This window comes from Castanea sativa, chromosome 10, assembly GCF_040712315.1.
Source record: "Castanea sativa cultivar Marrone di Chiusa Pesio chromosome 10, ASM4071231v1".
Taxonomy (NCBI): Eukaryota; Viridiplantae; Streptophyta; class Magnoliopsida; order Fagales; family Fagaceae; genus Castanea; species Castanea sativa.
In genome coordinates this window covers 24,888,034-24,911,026 of record NC_134022.1, presented here as the reverse complement: position 1 = coordinate 24,911,026, position 22,993 = coordinate 24,888,034, and the positions used below count along the sequence as shown (strand labels likewise).

General features: G+C 36.3%; 2 protein-coding genes across 3 annotated transcripts; one reads left to right on the top strand and one right to left on the bottom strand.

Moving 5' to 3' along the window:
- Window positions 1-2,866: 2,866 nt before the first annotated feature.
- On the bottom strand, window positions 2,867-11,841 carry LOC142611733 (putative beta-1,4-xylosyltransferase IRX9H). 2 transcript variants are annotated; one of them, XM_075783850.1, is made up of 5 exons: window positions 11,510-11,841; window positions 9,986-11,150; window positions 4,467-4,716; window positions 3,861-4,068; window positions 2,867-3,299 (listed from the first exon to the last, which is right to left on the bottom strand). In XM_075783850.1, exons 2-4 carry the CDS (start codon window positions 10,885-10,887, stop codon window positions 3,898-3,900), a joined length of 1,323 nt encoding a protein of 440 aa, XP_075639965.1. In that variant the 5' UTR covers window positions 10,888-11,150; window positions 11,510-11,841; the 3' UTR covers window positions 2,867-3,299; window positions 3,861-3,897. The 2 variants fall into 2 exon arrangements, with proteins under 2 accessions (XP_075639965.1, XP_075639966.1); XM_075783851.1 differs by having other exon boundaries at window positions 3,169-3,299; window positions 3,857-4,068.
- A 2,800-nt stretch (window positions 11,842-14,641) lies between these two features.
- Window positions 14,642-22,709, top strand: LOC142612779 (uncharacterized). The gene is made up of 12 exons (XM_075784934.1): window positions 14,642-14,916; window positions 15,124-15,251; window positions 15,374-15,436; window positions 16,130-16,251; window positions 16,742-16,857; window positions 16,948-17,755; window positions 18,050-18,781; window positions 19,509-19,730; window positions 19,808-19,903; window positions 20,009-20,203; window positions 20,417-20,530; window positions 22,150-22,709. The coding sequence occupies exons 1-12, from the start codon at window positions 14,816-14,818 to the stop codon at window positions 22,408-22,410; spliced, it is 2,958 nt and encodes a 985-aa protein (XP_075641049.1). The 5' UTR covers window positions 14,642-14,815; the 3' UTR covers window positions 22,411-22,709.
- Window positions 22,710-22,993: the final 284 nt, after the last annotated feature.

The window sequence follows — 22,993 nt, the reverse complement described above, 5'->3', positions numbered from 1 at the left end:
AGGATGTTGTACATCGATGTACGACAATAGGGGTTGTCCATTAACAAGGTTTGTCCAAAAGGTTGCCATGTGGAGTAGATCATATTGCAGCCAAGTATGAGATGGGATGCACAAAGCTACCCGTCAGAATTCACGAATATCTCTGACTAGAGCACGAAGTTTAAATCTCTCATGTGCACAACTCTAATGTCTGATTTGAACCTCTTACCGTCTGCATCAAAACAAAACAAAGTAGGTTAATATTTGCTTCAACGAAAATAAGAGCAAGACAAATACTAAAAACAACATAGTTAAATATATAGGGTATCGACCAACATCACGCGGCGAAGTTGGGCAAGTAAGCTCGCCGCAGAGCCAATTGCCTTTCGCCCAAACATATTCTCCCGTTGAGTTTCTGTTAGAGTTGGGAAGACACGATATGAGTCGGGAAGACACGATATGAGTCGTACCCGTACGTCTCTAACCTTAAGGTAGTAGTCGGATTTAATGTTACCACACAAACTGTACATGAAATTTATGTTATGGTGGTCTAGTTGTAACCCATATATTTGGTTTAAGCGGCTGACGCAACTCACTACCCGGTAAAAATTGGGGGGAAGTTGGTCGGGACATAAACCACAAAACCTAAAGGTACTGAGTATAAAGGGATCTACAGGAAACCTAACCCTTCCTTCCAAAATAACCATTAAAGGGAAGAACACTACTTGAGGGCGTCGCTGAAGAGCGATGTCATCCTTATGACAGTAGGCTATATCTACATCCTTAGGAATATTGTAAGTTGCCCTAAAACTAGGCAGGGTTGCCTCAGTGTCAAGAAGGTGTGAATAACCCATTCCTAATACTCGAAGGATGAAAAGAAATCAAAGAAAAGAAAGAGGAAAACTTACTGGGGCTCTAGGAGGTAATGCTCTTGGTTGGAGGATCAACGCACAAGAGGAGTATGATCGGCAGAGAGAAATTTGAAGGAGTGGGGAAGCAAAAAGTAATCCGAAGGAGCGGAAGGAACTATTTATAGGGTGGAAGCATTTAATGAAAAGGAAGGCGGGAAAAACCTTTCTGAATTTTTTTCGTAACCCCCACATGCATGTCCTTGGTTCACGAACCATCGGGTTATAATTACGGTTAGACATGATAGCCTGGCGTAACACTCATTTTGAGAAAGTGTTAATGACCATCTTGTTCGCTCAAGAGCTAACGATTGGGCTTCTCGAGAATTCACTAGCGCTAGCCACGTTGTCCTTGATTCGTCCCCGGTAGCCAGGCAAGAATCAAGGGGGGGCTATTGTACGAGATATAATCCCAGACCCATTGGATCTTGGGCCCTGACCTCATGGGACGGTGCGCAACCCCATGCCCATTGGGCCTTTAGCCTTGGTTCAAATACACTTTAAGGCCTAACCTCAGCCCGAATACCATAATAGGTCTACCTGGTCTTGAGCATAGTAGAAGCAAGCACATGGCGATCAATTTATAACTTGATCGGGAATGCACTTGCTTAGGACAGTCTATGTTCTCGGCAACCTGGTATTGCCTTGGGGAGCTTGCTGCCGAATAGCCTTTTGGAGGCTGGAACCAGTTCCAATACCATTATCATCGTTCCCAACAGAGCATATTCTTATCAAGAATGATAAGATTAGACCCCCTTCGCATGAGTGAAATCAGGAAGTAATCATAGCACCTCCACCCATCTCAAGCTATAAATAGGAGAATAGAATGTGAGAAGGGGGTTGGCATTTGGAAGGAGAAAACAGAGAGTAAAAGAGTGATAGTATCAGCACTACTAGGAGGGAGAGCAACACGCAAAGGAAAAAGAAATGAAGTTCTTGAGAGAGAGGGTGACATTGGGTTGCTTGGCCGGAGACTGCCATAGTAGGAAACACTAGCCCACTGTACAAATAAGTTGTGAACCCAATCCTAGGCCTAGCCCATCTAGGGAAGTTTGGGTACGCACAAAATCCTTTGAACATTAAAAAGAAACCTATTATTATCTTGATGTGATATTAAAGAGTGACCATTATGGAATATCTACCATAAGTTTAAATAATATTAAAAAAATGTCTTTTTTATTGTAAAGGAAGAAAGAAAAGCATAAATCAAAGTGTTGATATTCATTTGTTTCGTCTAGTTCCCTATACTGCAGATGATATTAAGTAGAAAATAAAATGCGATCAGTTGCACTTTCCTGTTTCTCACATCAAGGATAATTGCTCTTTACCATCGATTAAAAACACCAATGAATTGAAGTCGTTGTTCAGAGAATCATAAGCAAATCCAATAGCGGCTCTTTCATTATCCTTGCGATTGAAGTGAGTAGCTACAAGTTTTTTAAACGTTCTAATACTTGGGTTCCACAAATAAATAATGTGGCAAAGTTCTTTCTCACAGCTAGCTAGGCAAAACAAGCCATTACAGGAACCAACTATACTGTACTTTTCAAAAAAAGTGGGGATTTCAAACTTGGAAACCTGAGTCAAAGTGTGGTCGTTGTTGCAAACAACCGTACACAATGAAATATCTTTTATTCTTTTTGTTGTCCCTTCCTCAAGGACAAAAACTTTCCCAAACCTATGTTACACCCTTAATAATATTATGGATTTTACTAATATGTGCCTTTAAAACATACAATAATTATTCATTTTTTAAAAAAAAAATTTTAGAAATTGAAAAAGTAATAACAGCTTTTTCAATTTTATAAAAAAATTTACTATAAATAGATGGTTTAATGTGTGCCCTTAGGGCACACGTTAACCAGACCCTAATATCATTGATTCATTGTGAAGCAACAAGCTTGACAGTTGACACCACTTACAAAGGATCACATGCAGTGGCCTATCATGTCAATGCACTAAAATGGCCGGAGTACCAACTAAATATTCTCTCTCCTTTTTTCTGGCTAAATGACCAACTAAATATTATAAAAATCAGAATTGCTTGTAGTTTTTTACATGGAAAAACGAATCGCAACATAAAAACTGAAATAGCCGGATCATGCATCTCTCTGCAGATGACGATTGTTTGCAATATTGCTATTTCTTTCTAACTGTTTGTGTTGAATTTCACTGTTTTAAGACATTGAGCAGCCAAGGCAGATAATACACAACTCATACAACTGTACAAAGCTATTTTTTTCCTTGAAAATAATGGAAGCTAACACTAATTTAAAGGATAAAATGAGCAGAAAATGTGCCGGCAAAAACCAAGTTCTCATGGAGGAACTGTATCAGCCAGCCTTAAAGGATTGGCACTCTAAACTTCCAATAACCATTGGCAGGATGATCTATGATTCTTGACGATCCTTCCTACAATACAGATAATTAATGTGAAAATAAGGGAGAGAGAATGATATAGAATTGGTTTTTAGAATACAACCCAACATAACAGAATTAATCAGCTGAGAGGTGTTTGACACCATGAGCTAGAAGTCATTATTTTTTGTTTTGTATAGCATGTGAAATGCTTTTGCATGTTACTTAAGTTAATTGAAACTGGCCCTTGTAGTTGTAGCCAAAAATGATTCTTTCCTCAAACTACTGTAGGTCAGTAGGGGATCAAGTCCAGAAGTGGCCTTATAATTTGTAGGTCCTGCTACAAGAAACTCTAGGTGTGTGAATCTCTGCATCAATCTTTTAGTAGGATCTAGACTAGGAAAAGAAATCTTAAGGAATGGGAGCAAAAAAAGATGGTCTCTCATTGGATTTATGGGTTGTTTGAGAATCTCTGTATCGGTCTTTTTTTTTTTTTCAAGGAATTAAATATCAAAATAAATGAAAAATTACATCCTCTTCGTGTGGGATCTGAAAATATAACAAGAGGAAAAGAAAATGGCAAATTGAACTGTAGGTCTCAAAAAACTCACTTACTTTGCTATCCAAATAGATTCCTCTCACACCAAGAACTTCATGTAAGTGGTAGAATGACATCTAGATTATTCTTCATTAACCATGTGCTGGGATAGAAGGAATTAGATGATCCAAGGTAATTATTCCAAACCATGATCCTTGAGCAGTCCTGCAGTAAGGCTTCCATCTGGCTTTCATCTTCCACAAGCTGTTCAATAAATGTGCTCACCTACATATGCAAATCAACTAGGTTAGCAAATGAAGCCAAGACTGTTCTAGCTTTCTGATAAAGGCATCTCAGGATATTATGGTGGCTAAAGTGTGAATCTCTCCGATAAAAAGGGAGTAAACATCCAAGGGTGCACTTGAATATGGTTTAAGTAAATTCGTCTCTATGATTGCCTTTGTGGATGGTGAAGCTTAGATTCATTCCATTAGGAATAAGAGGACACACCAATCATGTTATGAAGACCAGTCACATTTCCAAAAATACAAGTTCTTTTGAAAAATGAAAAAAATTAACATTTTGCCTGCTTCACATAAACAGCAGCAATGGCAAATCATATTGCAACATAAAGTATTATTGTGGACTACAGGATAACCAAAGAAAAAGCAAGACAGACTAACTGGGAAGCCATTGTTGACTGTGTCAAGTTGCCTAACAGGTTCAAGAGTGGGTCGGTGCCACCTCTTTGGATCCCATAGTATAGTGCTATTGAAAGCAAACCCAGACATTTCAGCATGGAATCTCTGGAATCTCCCATTTGATCCATTTATGTGCCATCCAGTTACTTGAGATCCATTACAGATGGGCCCCTCCAACATAGTTTTGCTTCCATTCCCTGTTAGTTTGGCCACCATCCATGTTCCAAATCGCCTGCAGATCAAAATAGAAATTCATGGGTTGTCACAACAAAATGCACAAAGGTATATATATACTTTTAATAAGCACATTTGTGAAAGAATAGAAAGTGGTCTATTTTAAAAGAAAGGTGCTACGTCCACAACATTTTTACAACATTTTTACAACAAATCATAGGTGGTTAGTTGTTATTGGTTCAAATTTGAACCTAACACTAAGATTACTTTTTTGCCCCAACAATAACAACCAGTAACATCCTGCCACTTAGGATTTGTTGTAAAAATGTTGTGAAAATGTTGTGGACATATCATTTCTCATTTTAAAATTGCAATAAAACCTAAACGATGATCTGGGATGATTCAAACAGACAAAATGTCTCACTAGTTTACATTTACAGCAGCACATAATTAGCAGTGTGGAACAAGTCAATCATTTAATTCCCTTACAGTTATATATATGGGGAAAGTACCCCCCCCCCCCCCCCCCAAAAAAAAAAAAAAAAACTCATAGTTTTATTATTGGGACACATTAAACCCCAGACTTTCATAGATGTATTCATGTGTGGGTGGGTTTTGTTTGGCGTTTTTTTTGGCTACATTTATGAAAGTCCGGAGTTTAATGAGTTCTAATAATAAAACTGTGGATTTTTTTTTTTGGAGGGGAGGGGAGGGTACTTTCCCTTATATATATATATATATATATATATATATATATATATAGGTCCATCCTTGGTGCTAGCAAGTGCCTTCCACCAAAAGCGACAGGTCGTTGGTTCGAGTCCGAAAATCAACCTCTCCAAAAAAACTTGGAGGTAAGACTTCCTACCATGACCTCTCCCAAACCTCGCAAAAGTGGGAGCCTATGTGCATTGAGTACGTACGACCTTATATATATATTTTTAATAGGTAAGAAAAAGTATATTCAAAAAACTACTAGATGCAAAATAGCATTAGCAAAACAGAAGAACAAAAAAGATGAAAAAGCAAAAACATAAAAAGGCCTTAAATACAAAGAAGATGAGAGCTAAGGAATAAAGGAATAGAGTCACTAGGTGTGAGTCCCAAAAGCCCTAGCCCAATCAAAAAGGGAACCAGAAAAGAGAGCAAGCAGTTGGTCCTCAGATCTATCCAAATCCTCAAACGTCCGCCGATTGCGTTCCCTCCAAATACACCACATCAAACACAGCGGATCTAGGTTCCAAATGTAAGATGAATGCTTCCCCAACCAATTCCACCAACTAAATAGAAAATCTTGCACCGTATATGAGGGAATCCATGAAATCCCAAAAATCCTAAAGACAAAACACCACAGCTAATAAGCCTTCCCACAATGTAACAATAAATGATCCACTGTCTCACCACAGCAACGACACATAATGCATCATTCAACGAAATTAAAGCCCCTAAGTCTCAGGATATCTCCCGTGAGGATTCTATCACACGCGGCTGTCCAAACAAAGAAAGAGACGTCGGGGTGCCTTAACCTTCCAAATACCTTTCCATGGAAAAGCAATGGAAGAAGAGTCATGTAACTTATGATAAAATGTGTTTGTAGTAAAATCCTCGTTTTTTGTCAACCTCCATTTCAAACGATCATCATCAGTCACGAAAGGTAAATTGGACGTCAAGAAACAAAAGAAATCATCCACCACATCTGCCTCCCAATCATTAGGACCCCGAATGAAACGAACATCCCAAGTTCTCCTATCCCCTGCTCCTTGACAAATCAGAGATGATTCTACGAATGCCTCTCTGTTTGCGGCAAAATTATACAAGACTGGAAAAGCCAAATGGAGAGGAAGATCTCTGCACCACCTGTCTGTCCATAATTTCACTCTATCCCCCACCCCAACCTTATACTGGACATTTTTGTTAAAAACTTCCCAACCCATCTGGATACTTCTCCATAAACCACACCCATGAACACCCCTTCCTAACTTAAAGGTCTACTCCCCCCCCCCATTCTTCCCCAAATTTCAAAGCTACCACCCTCCTCCAAAGCCTATTCTCCTCGATCTCAAAATGCCAAAGCCACTTTCCTAATAAGGCTTTATTGAAAGTGGTCAATTTCCTAATACCCAAACCACCTTTAATAATAGGCAAACACACCTTATCCCAACCCAATAAATGTGTCTTAGAGTCATCCCACAGGAAGTCCCTTTGTAGCTTCTCAATTTTGTTTGCCACGTGTAGGAATGGTGAACAAAGATAAAACATAGGTGGGAAGACTAGATAGCATACTTTTAAGCAGAGTCAACCTACCACTTTTTGATAAATACAACTTCTTCCACCTTGCCAACTTTCGTTCAATTTTCTCCAAAATAAGGTTTCAAATAGAAGGGGACTTATGGGACGCCCCCAATGGCATACCAAGATACGTCATTGGCAAGGCCCCAACCCTACAACCTAAAATCTCTGCCAAAGCTTGCACATTATTTACCTCCCCTATAGGAACCATCCCACTTTTAGCTACGTTAACTTTCAAACCAGTCACAGCTTGAAAACAAAGTAGCAACAGTCAAACATGTAGGACTTGCTCCACCTCTGCATCACAAAACAAAATAGTATCATCTGCAAACAGCAAATGTGAAACACATTCCCCTCTACTCCTCCTACCATCCGCCCTAAAGCCACTAAGTAAACTTGTCCCCTCCATTCTCTTCACTGTCCTACTAAAAACCTCCATCATAACTAAAAATAACAAGGAAGACAACGGATTTCCTTGCCTCAAACCTCTAGAACTACCAAAATAGTCAGCTGGAGACCCATTGATCAACACAGAGAACTGCACTGTAGAGATACAGGTACGAATCCAGCTACACCATTTCTCCCCAAAGCCCATTTTCTTCAACAACTTCAGAAGAGCCTCCCAACTCACATTGTCATAAGCTTTCTCAATATTTAACTTACAAATCACCCCTGGAATCTTACTCTTCATTCTACTATCAACACATTCATTGGCAATGAGAACTGAATCAAGGCTACCTACCTCCCACAAAACTATTCTGAGATTTAGATATCAGTTGATCTAACACCATTTTCAATCTATTTGCCAAAACCTTGGCCAAGATTTTATATATACTCCCCACCAAACTAATAGGTCTAAAATCACGAATGTTAGAGGCATCGTTCTTCTTAAGAATCAAAGCTATAAAGGTAGCATCAAGAGATTTCTTGAACTTACAGTGCCGATGGAACTCTTCAAAGACTGCCAAAACATCTCTTTCTACTACTCTCCAGCACTGATGGAAAAAAGCCATAGAAAAGCCATTTGGACTTGGAGCTTTATTCCCTTCCATATCTCTGACCACTGATAGAATCTCATATTTCTCAAACCTCCTCTCCAACCAGCCCCTCTCCAACTCCCCTATTTGGTCAAACTCTAGTCCTTCCACAAAAGGTCTCCACTCCTCAGACTCTTGATACAGAGTTTTATAAAATTGAACTACCTGAGCAGCAACTTCTGCACCGTCCTCATAAATCACCCCATCCACTTCTAAGAAACTTAGATGGTTATACATTCTATGAGAATTAGCTATCTTGTGAAAGAACTTAGTATTATTATCTCTTCCATATCTCTAACCACTAATAGAATCTCATCTTTCTCAAACCTCCTCTCCAACCAGCTCCTCTCCAACTCCCCTATTTGGTCAAACTCCAATCCTTCCACAAAAGGTCTCCACTCCTCAGACTCTTGATACAGAGTTTTATAAAATTGAACTACCTGAGCAGCAACTTCTGCACTGTCCTCATAAATCACCCCATCCACTTCTAAGAAACTTAGATGGTTATACCTTATATGAGAATTAGCTATCTTGTGAAAGAACTTAGTGTGTGTGTGTATATATATATATATATATATATAAAAGCTCTCGGAAGTATCTATCAAGTCGTGGAAAAGATGGTTACAATCAACTAAACCCAAGATGAACAATCATCAGGAAAAGTATTTAGACCAGGGGAGCTTTCGTGTGGAAGATTAATCTCAAAACGGGCCCTATAGCCTTCCCAATCCTTCCTTGAACTAATACAACTTATAGAAGCTTTCTTAAGATGAAGCACACAAATAAATAGTATTACTGGCAAAATGAAAGTTACTCAGTCACCAAAGAGTTCCTTTGGAGAATAGAACTATCAAGGAATAAATTAGGCACTTTCTATTCCATGTAAAATAGCCAGTGCCTATACTGAAAAAATACTATTTTTTTTGGCTCAGAAATGATTCTTCAAAGAAAGAGAGAGAAGGAAACCAAGAATGGGATCATTGCTCTCCAGTAGAATCGAAATGGGTCATAAATGCTCACTTAGCCAACCCTTCCATGACAACATTTACTTATTGTTTACCCAGCTGGTGCTAGTCCAAGTTCTCATTATGATAAAACAAGTATCTCTTTTCTCACTGCATTGAACCACATTCTAAATTCATTGTGTAGTATTTTGAACCATTAAGAATGACAAGCTTTATGAACATCCTTTAAACAAATCTCAGGAGACTATATAACTACAGTGATTATATTAATCCACAACCTCCACATTCTGCTCCAAATTTTTTCATTCTTGTCTTAAAACTCGTATCCTGTATTGTCAATCTTCCTAGATTTTTCTTTCCATTCACTTCTCTAAATAAACCCCATACATATAGCCTGAATTTTTTTTTTGTTCCATTAAATCACGGTGTTTATAAATTCCTTAAGTGCTTCTGTTAAACAGTCAGAAATTACCTGCTATTCGAGCTACTAGCTAAAATTGTAGTAGTGCAGAATCTAAAATTTAATCCATTTAAGATGCAAAGGCATTTAAGCAAGGCATCTATACCACAAGGTATTGGAATGGTTATCAAAATACCTACTTAGAAAACTTCTAAAGGCAAGTACAAGCATCCAGTTACTTCCAAAAACTTACACGTCTTGCACGATAACTGTAAATCATGGAAGGAATAAACTCCAACTAATGTTTGTGGTCAAAGAGGACACTATGCCTACGTTCTGGGCAGATATTATGCTTTGATATAAGTTAATTACAGTTTAAAAAAGCTAGAAACCACATTTTCGAAACTTTTGGCTAGAGACAAGCATTTAGCACATTGGGAAAGAGACAACCAACAATGAGTAGTCCTAGAAAATGTAGCAAATTATAACCATTTCAAGTGTTCTTCCCCACAAGAACTTCCTGTATGATGGCACTTAAATCTAACCTTTTTTTTTCTCTTTCTGGCTAGCTCATAATTCAGCGGACAACGCTACATTTGCATAAAAAAACAAAGAAGTAAGAAATAACATCAGTACCTGATCTGCCTCATTTCCTCAAAAAGTTCAGCCAAGTAAAAATTAGCATCATCAGCGAAGTAAACAATTCCATCAAGACGGTGAGTTTCTATGTGTGACAGTGCCATATTTCTTTGATGAATGTATTTATCTTTTATGTCAGACAGATTTTTATTGCAAACAAGATGCCTGTACACAACCCCAGTTCTCCTCAAGATATCAGCCGTTTCTGCAGATTGGGAGGTCATCTCCACTACAATCCATAACAGAGGAGGTGGGACCAGCTTCAATGTATGAGCTAAACGTATCAGATAATAGGCTTGAAATGGCCGAGCATATGTTGGTGTCACTATTATCAAAAGCTTCCGGGACACCAAATTTGAATTTTCGTTGAGTAGCTGGCTATCAAATTTATCACCGTGTATCTCCTCCGTCAGTTTCACTTCCTTCACTTCTGACTCTAACGTGGCATTATGCTTTATGTCCCCACCGTCTAATGGCATCATAGTTCTGGTCACATTGTCATAAGACTGAAAATTCCCAACAGTAGATGTTGCCTCAAATGAGAAAGCTTGATGCTTTGACATGAGATTTGTGGATAAATTCATTGAGGTGAGAGGGGTAAGTCCCATGAAAACCCCGAGCATGAAACTAATCAAAAAATGGAAAAGAGACCTCCTCCAAAATTGCACCTTTGGTTTTGACCTCTCAAGAGGCCTTGAAGGTCGTGGCGAAAGTACACTAAGAACAAAACCTTGAGAGTCCAATGAACCCAACAACGAAGATAACAATCCACCAGATGGTTGATAGGGCTGAGGAGATGATGAGGACTTGGACAAGGGAGAAGCAACTGAACACACTTCTCCATTACGTATAGTTCCAGGTCTAGGCACAGGAGACAATGCTCTTCTGATAGAAGCCATCAAGAGGAATCAAAATCAATCTTAATCACTTCAGACTAGTAGCTCTTAAAAGAGCTATCCAAAATCACAATAACCGCCCTCTAAACATGATAAACATACAAAAGTCGAGCCTCATTTTTACAGTTTGCTAGCTATAAATGTCACAATTCATCTTTAAATCCGTTGACCAAATTGAGATTGAGCCAGCTCAATTTTAAGAGTATAATACTGAGATCCAGCTTCATTCAGCAAGCATTTCATAGGAGACAAAAGTCCATTTGAACCTGCCAATTATTACAAGTGAGTGATATCCAAATTACCATTGAAACATCAATAGCGAGTCCAGATAACATATCACACAAAATTTCAACCCATACACCACTTCACAAAGACATCCTTAATTAAGCAGATAAACACCAAAAACAGTTCAAAATGCAAACTCATGTCCCAATCTTACCAATGTCCTAAGAATATATGAAGTCCAAATTAAGCTCTTGATCTACTATGAACTTCCCAAATAAAATACATAAAGAAAAATCAAAACAGAAAATAACCAAGATTTTAGCTTTAGACTTGAAACAGTGAGATTTCAGACAGAAATGCAATAAAATACATACTGAAACGAAAAGGGTAACCATGTTACCTTTCAGTGACAAATGGGTCTTCGAGCTTTCTGACCAAATGATACCGGAGAGAGAGAAAACCAGCAGTCTCCGCCTTGTACTACTCACACTCTTGACTCTAAAGAGATAAACTTTTTGATGCTTCTTGGTCAAACAGAGAGCGTGCTGAGACTAGAAAGCGATATGGAATCTGTATTAACAGTTTAAGAGTAATGACTAATGAGTGTCTTTGAGAGTTGAGACTAAAAAAGACAGTGATGCTTTCCTTTAGAGTTCAGGAAAACGACTCTCTCCCTCTCCCTCTCCCTCTCCCATATACAAAGATTCCGACACAAGAAAATATTTTCATTGCTTTGTGTGATCCGTACGTGATGCATTTTATGTAATTGGATCGAAAAAATGTACAACTCATACATGACCCACATGTTTTTTTCTTTTCACCCACATGTTTAATCCTGATGTTTTTCTATCATATTAGTTTTTTATATTGTTTTATCTTTCATTACCAACAGTAAGAATGACAATCAATGAGTTTTTTTTTTTTTTTTTAAAGCTATTTACTTATTACTGTGCATAATAATAATTATTGATGTGACAAAGATATTTTGTACATGCATTCTTATAATGTTAATATTTTTTATCGATATTATACAATTTGAAAACTATTTATTCGTTTATTTATTAAAAAAATAAAGTTACTTATCCATTTTATAAATAATAACTCATATAGTATTGATATGAGAGGACATGCACAAGTTATTATTATTTTTAGAATCAAGGCATGCATAAAACTATATTTGACTAAATCAAAGCATATAATTTATCTCTAACACAATTTAGCACCAATCACGAGTAGACACATTAATTAAATGTAAAATTGACTATGCACTTAGACTTATTGTTGACGACAATAAAGCTTCCCTTTAATAACATTCAACATAGTCCTATTATGCCATAGAGATATAGATTCATCTTTCCATGGTAATATGGCAAGAGAATATTTGGAAAGTTATTTAATAGGGAATAAATGATTTCTTACTTTTTTAGCCTTCTCCTAACATAGTTTTGTTTAGCATCATACTTTTTTATATTTATTATCATATCCAATGTGTCTACAAATTTAGACTTACCATGGTCCATAATAACAAGGCAAGGGTAGGAAAAAGAGAATTAAAATCTTTTTAAATCCTCTAATTTTTTTTTTGTGGGAACGCTGAAACTAAATTGAATTCAAATGCTGAAAGTAAAGTACTTCGAGCCCCTTTGGTAGTTGTATTTAAAAATATTTTTTGAATTTAAAAACAAAAAATGGTGGATCCCACACCATAAGCACAATATGCACAAATAAATTAGTCTTACTATTAGGCACTATTTTGATGGAAAATTATTAGGTACTCTCGGAGTACCATAAATGCATACTTCATCATTTCACATGAATAGTAGGTCCCACCATAAATTTAATTAGTGGGACGCATCATTTATGTGAGAGGAGGGAATATGCATTTATGGTATTCCGGGAGTACACAATAATTTTACCTATTTTGATAGCAATAAAACTATAAACACAAAATAAATCTATAATAATTTCATAACATTTCCAAATTAGCTTATCATCTCACACATAGACCTACTACAGTTTGTACTTTAAATTTATAGTTTCTCCATGATATATCTTTGTTTGAACAGCCCATCAGCAAACATTAATATGATACCTTTTTTAGAGACTTTCAAGGTCTCTAAAAAAAAATGATACCTTTAACTCATAGTGATGCTCATGTTGAGAGATTCATAAAAGTGGCTAGTATAGTTGTACTAAAAAAAGAGAGAGGTGCTACGTCCACAACATTTTTACAACAAATCATAGGTGGTTAGTTGTTATTGGTTCAAATTTGAACCTAACACTAAGATTACTTTTTTGCCCCAACAATAACAACCAATAACATCCTGCCACTTAAGATTTGTTGTAAAAATATTGTAAAAATGTTGTGGACATATCATTTCTCAAAAAAAAAACCTGCAATTAGAAGTCTTAAAATGGCTAACTTTTAAATAAGCAATTTTATGATATTTCTCTAATTGACTTTGTTTCCAATAAATATAAAATTTGATAATTAAGATAGTTATTAATAGGCATTTATTATGACTATGTTTATATGTTGAACGTTCTATTTAAATAAAATATATATTTTTATAATATTTTAATAGATGGTGTAAATATAGGAGGTTTTACAAAGAATTATTGTAGAATTTAAACTCAATTAAAAATATATAGATTAAAATAATGATATGAAAAATGAAGGCTTTCAAAAGTTAGAAACTTTTCTTTAATAGGGGAAGTTACTACCCACAATTTATTTGGGAACTAATTTATTAAGCATGTCTGCATGACTTTGTGGCCCACACTGTGTGGGGCCCGTCTGTGTGTGAGAGACCCGGCATATATGGTGGGTACAACATATAATTTTCGGACTTTGTGAGGTTGGGCTTGCTTCTTCCTTTTCCCCCTTATGTGTGGGCCTGTTTTTCAAGTGCTGAATTAAACTGCCTAACTAACAATCAGGAATAATCTTGATAAGGGTAGTGGGTCGAAACCTGGACCTAGTTGTGGTCCATGCCATGGTTCAATAGCAAATAAAACACCAACAAAAATGAACAAAGTTTACAATATTTTCATAATAAACCATAAATAGTTAATTGTTATTGGTTTTAATTTAAACCTACTTTTAAAATTACTTTTACCCTATATATAACAATCTGAAACAACTTACTATTTTAAATTTATTGTAAAAATATTATAAATATAACATTTCAAAAAACATTTTAGACCAAAATAAAGACCTTACTAACGAATTCTTATACACTTCTTTTTTTCATTTGAGAAGCAATTCTTATACACTTCAATAGCAAATAATATTATTATTTATTTACTTTATACCTTATTATATATAAGAAATATTCAAATTCTTTTGAACCGTGTTTTATTTTATTTTTATTAAGATAACACATTTTTTAAAGTAAAAAAATTAAGCAAAATATTACTACTCCAGAAACAATAGTGGTTGACTTTATGCAAACTTCAAAGTGAGTTAAAACACTTTTACTGGTTGCTGATTCGAACCCGGTCTCGTCTCGTTATTCGTTAAAACTTAAGCATAATCTTAATTTCTAAAAAGTAAAATATTAAAAAAAAAAACACGAGAAGCCGGCTTCGACTTGGATGCAAACTCAGTAGAACTCAGCTCACTTCTCTTTCTTCTCAGATCTGTCTTTTCTTTTATTTTCTCTCTAAACACAGAGAGAGAGAGAGAGAGAGAGAGAGAGTGGCGATGGCCATGGCGATTAGGGTTTTTCTTCTTTCTCTATTGTTCTTATCATTCGCTGATCACAGCTTTTCGCTTTACGAAGATCAAGCTGGCCTCATGGACTGGTATAAATTTCACATCTCTCACATCTCCAACAAACTCTTCTCCGATTGTCTTTGATTGACTTGTATGCAATTTTCAATTTCAAAACCAAATCATTTTCTCTCATTCGTTTAGCTGATTGATTACGTGTTTGAGTATGGATTTGATTGAAAATTAGGTTTCATTTTTTTATTAATTAAATTTAAATTTGAAATAATTGTGAATCACAGGCATCAACAGTACATAGGGAAAGTGAAACACGCAGTGTTCCACACTCAAAAGACTGGGAAAAAGCGTGTTGTGGTGTCTACTGAAGAGAATGTCCTCGCTTCGCTTGATCTTCGCCACGGGCAGATTTGTATGTGGGGATTTTACTATTTGAAATCTTTGCTGAATTGGGTTGTGTTAGCTCCAATGATTTTACATTAGAAAACTTTCATTTTTATGGGATATGTTAATTTATGCTCGGGTTTTGTGCAGTTTGGAGACGTGTTCTTGGGGCCAATGATGCCATCGATGGAGTTGATATTGTGCTGGGAAAATGTAATGATACCCCTTATTTTCAGCTCATTTATTTAAAACCATTTGACTTGGTAATGCAATGTTAAGGTGTTAGTTGTTACTTGGGTCGTCAAGAAATTTTGATTTGCATGCTGTGAGGCTTGCTTTTAATGTTCTTAAGCAAATTCATAACTCGGGTTTCTTTGTATAACGGGAATTGTCTATATTAATATCTCTTCACCATTGAGCGATTGAGTCGACTACTTTGTTTGTTGTGTTCATCCGCATCTATTTCTGTCAATAAACATATAGTGTGAATGGTAGGAATGGTGAATATTGGTATCTCATGAGCATTAATTTCCTCACAGTTATATGTATATGTATATATATTTTTAATTTTCTTCTCTTGATTTTGTTTATTTTATAAAGACTATCTCTTACCTTAAATTGCTATAGCAATGCCTTGTTTTTAGTACAAGTGTAGAAGCAACCACAAAAAAAAAAAAGAAAAAGAAAACAAAGAAATGAAAAAGTATGCTCAACACCATCGACTGTGCTTATATCATGTAGTTATGCATATTACTGGATTTGATTACTAATTTTAAGAAAATTTAGCATTTGATTGCTTATATCATACAAATCTGCTTCTTCCTTTTGGCATCACCTACCGGAGTCCTGATCGTACAACTTATATTGTTGATCAAATGCTTAGATATTCCATTTTAACATTTTCAGATGTCATTACACTTTCATCGGAGGGAAGCATTTTACGTGCATGGAGCCTTCCAGATGGGCTGATGGTGTGGGAATCTTTTCTTCAGGGTTCAAAGCCCTCTAAATCACTATTGTCTGTACCGGTTAGTGAACATCTTTAATGATATTCTTAGTAATTTGTATGAATCCTTTTACCTTTTTCTAAAACCTTTATCCAGTGAACATCTTTCTCATGTTTTCTATAAATTCCTCTTCACAGACCAGAATGTATGGAATTTCTTTGTCATTTTGCATCAAACTTATATTTCAAATAATAGTCCTTAATCCGATTATCAACATTTTTTTTGTAAATTCATATTCTTGGTTGCAAGTCATATAATGCTTCTTTTATTTTTTTTCTCTTTTTTTTTTTTTTGGGGGGGGGGGGGTGTTCTCCTTTCTGTTAAAGCATATGCCTTTTGCTCCTTTTTGATCAGCCAAACTGGCATCCTTCTGGAGTTTTTTTTGGTTCTTGCCAACCTGCACTGGGTGGTTGGCAGACATGTTGAGGTTCTAGTAGACAATGCGCTATAAGATATTTTTTGTTTTATTTTTTAAAATGAATAAATATTTAATTAATTTAGTATTGTGCAGATAAATTTGACAGTTGACAAGGACAATGTGATTCTTGTTTTCGGTAAGGGATGTCTTCATGCTGTTTCTAGCATTGATGGTGTGGTTCTCTGGAAGAAGGATTTTTCAGCTGAAAGGTCTGAAAATTTTAACTTCAATGTATCTAATGTTTTTTCTTTTCAAACATCACCATTTCATTAATGTTAGCTTGGTTAACGTTTCTGCAGCATAGACGTTCAACAGATTATTCAGCCTCTTGGAAATGATAAAATCTACATTGTAGGTTTTGTTGGTTCTTCCCAGTTTGATGTTTATCAGATAAATGCTAAGAATGGAGAGTTGATCAAGCACACAAGTGCTGCCTTTCCTGATGGTTTTTTTGGGGAAGTATTATCAGTTTCAAGTGACATGCTTGTATCATTGGATAGCACTAAGTCAATTTTAGTAACAATTGGCTTTCAGAATGGAGAAATCAGCTTTAAAAAGACTGATATTTCAGATCTTGTCGGGGACCATTCTGGGATTGCAGACATATTACCTTCCAAGCTCTCAGGAGTTTTTGCTGTAAAGATCAATACACTTTTAGCATTCATAAGAGTGACAGCTGAAGGTGTTTTGGAGGTTGTTGACAAAATTAATAATGCAGCTGCTGTTAGTGATGCTCTCTCATTTTCAGAGGGTCAACAAGCTTTTGCACTAGTTGAACATGTGGATGGTAAGGTTCTCCTCACATTGAAGTATAGTCATGACTGGAATAATGATTTGCTCAAGGAGAGCGTAGAGGTGGGCCATCAGAGGGGGCTAGTGCACAAGGTTTTCATAAACAATTATATCCGCACAGACAGATCTTATGGGTTTAGGGCCTTGATTGTTATGGAAGATCATTCATTGTTGTTACTGCAACAAGGTGCAACTGTCTGGTCTAGGGAGGAAGGCTTAGCCTCAATTGTCGATGTAACAGTATCGGAACTACCCGTTGAAAAGGCAGGTGTCTCGGTAGCAAAAGTGGAGCAGAACCTCTTCGAGTGGCTTAAGGTATGGATGTTCTGTAAATGCATAAAAGTACATTTAGAAATAAGTTCAATGTTAAAAGGCATCAGATTTGTGCAAATTTCATGACTCAATGCCTGTATTCTTCTACTTTATTTGGATTGTATGGAGGTGTGGTTTTATTTGCAAATACCTTTTTCCCTTCTCTTCTTTACTTTTTTGTTGTAGTTTTGCACCAAGGATTTGGAAAGAAAATGTTGATACGTTTTGTTTGAAGCCTCTACTGGACTGTTTCCCTTCTTACAACATATTTTTGATATGATGTTTCTATCATTGAAGGGACACATCCTGAAACTTAAGGGAACTTTGATGCTTGCAAGCTCTGAGGATATAGCAGCCATACAAAATATGAGACTGAAAAGTTCTGAGAAAAGCAAAATGACACGCGACCACAATGGTTTCCGGAAGCTGCTAATAGTTCTTACTAGAGCAGGAAAACTTTATGCCTTGCACACTGGAGATGGGCGGGTTGTCTGGTCTCTCTTACTGCCCTCTCTACGTAAATCAGGATCATGTGAACATCCAACTGGGCTTAGTGTGTATCAGTGGCAAGTGCCCCATCATCATGCCATGGACGAGAATCCTTCTGTCCTTGTTGTTGGTCAGTGTGGACCAAATTCGGATGCATCTGCTGTTCTTTCTTTTGTTGATACTTACACAGGACAGGAGCTTAACTCTTTAGGACTCGTTCATTCTGTTGCACAAATTATTCCACTGCCATTTACAGATTCAACGGAACAGCGTCTTCATCTTCTTGTAGACACTGACAAGCATGCACATTTATACCCTAGAACTTCTGAGGCTATTGATATTTTCCAACGTGAGTTTTCAAACATATACTGGTACTCAGTTGAGGCTGATAATGGCATCATCAGAGGGCACGTTTTGAATAGAAATTGCATTGGTGAAGTAGTGGATGAATTCTGCTTTGACTCGAGGGAGTTGTGGTCAATTGTATTTCCATCTGAATCAGAAAAGATCATTGCAACTGTCACAAGAAAATTGAATGAGGTACCTTTTTCCCCGTCTGAATAATGTACTTGTTGATAGCTGTCAGTTCTTCTCTTTGTGTTTTATGATGGTATTGCTTCACAATGAACTTCTAAGACGTTCTTGCATTTTAATAATTGTGTGTAAACACTTAATTTGTTTGATTAACTAGAGATACATAATGTGTATTAATCAAATACATAATTGTAAAGCTTGCATAGAATCATAATTTGAGTGATTATCCTATGAATTCCAATTTTCCAAACTTTTTTTTTTCTTATGAATAATCTTCTGTTGTATTCTATGATGCATAGTACCCTTTTACTGTTGAGCTTCTACCATTCCCCAGTCATACTTATTTGTTTTAGATTTTTTTTGATACGCTGTTATTTTTTGTTGCTTCAAATTCTGAGATACAATTGTAGTCTCATTGAGCATATAAAATGATGACAATGACAATTGTCATTTTATAATTTTGGTTTCTGGGGCATATGGGGTCTCAATAGTGGCGTCATGACTTGAAGTGATTGATATCCATATTCTTTTGGTGTCAAACAATTGTGAAATAAATTAAATAATAAATGAGTTTTCCTAAAGGGATGTCATTAGCATGCCCAATGCTGTAAGCCTGTAACTAAAAAGATGGGTGATGGTCCTCTGGTTGGTTTTTGTTAGAGTTTACCCATGCTTTGTTGCTGCGCACACACACATATTGTTGTAATAGTATTTTTTATGTTGCTTTCTCTAGGTGGTTCATACTCAAGCAAAGGTTGTAGCTGACCAAGATGTGACATATAAATATATATCAAAAAATCTACTCTTTGTGGCAACTGCTACACCAAAAGCCAGTGGTAAAATTGGAACAGCCACCCCGGAGGAGGCATCGTTGGTTGTATACCTCATTGATACTGTAACTGGTCGTATATTGCACCGGATGGCTCATTATGGTTCGCAGGGTCCTGTTCATGCTGTAAGTTCTGTAAATTACTTGTCCCTCTTGTGTTCATAAATGAAAGACATTCCCTCATGCATTTATGCATTTTGTAGGTTTTTAGTGAGAACTGGGTTGTGTACCACTACTTCAATCTTAGAGCACACCGATATGAGATGTCAGTTATTGAGATCTATGATCAGTCTCGGGCGGTATGCCAGTGAACTCAAATCCTTAATTTTTCTGCTGTGTGTTTTTATTTCATAAAATTTATATATATATATTTTTTATTATTTAAATTGAACAATGATTCACAGGACAACAAGGATGTCTGGAAGCTAGTGTTTGGAAAGCATAATCTTACTTCACCAATTTCCTTGTTTTCTCGACCAGAGGTCATCGTAAAATCACAGTCTTACTATTTCACGCATTCTGTGAAAACAATAGCAGTGACATCAACGGCCAAGGGTATAACTTCAAAGCAACTTCTTATTGGTACAATTGGTGATCAGGTAGGTTTAAACTATTTGAACATCCTGAGTTGTTGTTGGTGGTGGGTTGTATTTATTTATTTATTTATTAACCTAATGTCAGAATTACATTTGTTTTCTATTTGCTAGTATTTTTTTTTTGGAAAAAAAGGGGGGAGGGGGTATATGGACGTGCTTGAGATGGAGCTTGTTTTCCTTTATTATGTGCACTGAATGACAGTAAATCTTTTGCAGGTGTTGGCTCTTGATAAGCGTTATTTAGATCCTCGTCGATCTGTCAACCCTACACAAGCTGAGAGAGAAGAAGGCATTATACCTCTTACAGATTCTTTGCCCATCATTCCTCAGGTGGGTTGGCTATATATAACAATTATTAACATCTTATCATTACTGTTGTTATATATAAAGGTTATTGTTGGCATTAGTACTACTGTTATTTCTGAAGAAAGCATAAAATCTTGGTTGAGATATTGTTTTTGTTTGCAGTGTTATGTAGGAATACCTCAAGTTTTCAACAATAAGATGAAGTTTTGCAAACTTTTATCCTCTTACCATTTTCATTTAATAATCTTATAGTTTGGATATGCATGTGTTTTCTCATTTTGGTAAGTAAATTTTGAATATGCATATGTAAAGTTGACTATCAGCAGTGTTTTTGTGGGTTGGTTTTGCTTTTATAGGTTCAATTATGTTACTAAAAATTACTTAACAAAAAGTTTCCTACTAAAAATTTCTATTGGATCAAGAGAGTGTTGATCTTAGCTATGATCCTCTTTACAAGAATAATTGCACATATTCCTTTTTAATTTCTGGTATTTAAGAAAATTATACATTTTTTCTGCCTCATAAAATTCAATTTCTATTTAATAAGGTGCTTTTTATTTGTTCATCCTTTGTTTACATCAAATCAGTGATCCTGATTTGCATGTATTCATTTGGACAAGTCTTGCATTATATTCTAACTTGAACCCGGATCATTTTACTGGCCAACTGAAACTGGCTGTCGGTCTGTTTGTTATATAGAATATTGTTAAAAATAATTAAGAATTACTGATAGAATAGGTTTTGGAGTGCAAAAGCTTTCTTTAATTCAAAATTTTCTAGAGAAGACAATAATAGTAATTTGTTACTGTCAAAGTTGAGGGTCTTGTTCAGTTCATAATTCAACTGTTTAATACGTAGTAGACCATCGATTCTTGCTAGGCAGACACTTTGCTGAGTTCCTGGATCCTAGCTATATTGGACTTGTGGCCAAGAGCCTTGTAGCTCAATTGGTTGGCACTTCTTGCTGTTTCCAATGTAGACATCCAGGGTTCAAACCCTCCCATGGCCCCATCCCCAATTATCAATCTATCAAGAAAAGCAATATGGGACTTGTGAATGCACGTGCATAATTAATGCTAGACGTTATAGATCCAAGTTTGGAAAGTAGCAATTAAATTTTGCTAGATATCGATGATCCATATTTGGCTTTGTGATAAGGTTCCATGCCATAGACTTGGTTCTAGTTTAAACTTTAAAGTCATTGGTTAGAGAGCCACAATGGCTCCATTATGTTTTGGGGTCGGGGATGCATGCTTGCAGGGTTTTTCCTTTCAGGAGGTTGTATGGCTTCTTATCAAGGAGGTAGACCATGAGATTTTTTATTTTATTTCATTTTATAAATCAATAGTTACAATGGGAAAGGAGGATTTGAACCTTGGACGTCTTTTTGCTTGAAACACTATGAGATGCCAGTTGAGCTACAAAGCTCTTGGCAATGATGCAGAGGGTACGGTTAGAACTTGAGACATGAACCATTCCCATCCATTACCTTGAGGCATAGGTTCAGCATGAGTTCTATACTAAGGATCAAGTGTGATTTAGCCAACTTGAGCTAGCTCCATCTTTAGAAACTTTAGCTACATGCTTCTGTTTTGGTGTTTATGGATAATTCTTTTATACTGATCTCAGCATTTTATGTACAGTCTTATGTGACGCATGCTCTTAAAGTGGAAGATCTCCGAGGCATTGTTACAGTACCTGCCAAGTTGGAGTCCACAACTCTTGCCTTTGCATATGGAGTGGATCTCTTTCTCACTCGAATGGCACCCTCAAGGACATATGATTCACTCACAGAAGATTTCAGCTATGCTTTGCTGCTGATCACAATTGTTGCCCTCATTGCAGCAATCTTTGTGACCTGGGTTTTGTCGGAGAGGAAAGAACTACAAGATAAGTGGAGGTGATTTCAACTCGACTTGTCCCTTTTCTAACGAATACTTTGTCCTTAAGCCACTTTTAGTTTTTACATTAGGTGAGGAGGTCAAACCTTCCTTTAATGGCATTTTTGTTGTAAAATTCCATAAAGATTTTTTCGTTTTCAATTTTTGGGGATTTAGATAATTTGACTAAATTTAGTGCCTTCATGTTGTAAATCTAGAAATGCAAGAGGATAATTAGATTATTCTGGAGGCATGTTACATCATAAGTTATGACTTCAGTGGTTTTTTGTCAATTGGAAATTAGCACTGACCAGTTTCTTCTACATGCGGTGCTTTGTTTAATATTCAATAAACTCCTATCTAAAACACAGCGGGGACTCTCAGTCAGATCTTGTAAACTTTAAAGAGTGTGGAGTAATCAAAGTTGGAGCTGGATCTTCTTATCCTATTAATTTATGTCATGCAATCAATCTATGCGCTATCTGAATAATGAGAGTAAACAATTATTTGGGTTGAACACTTGGAGATAAAATGATGTTAATTTGTAAGATTATTATACGATTGACTGATCTGAGTTTGTGCCAACCACGTCGGAGTTTGTAATTAA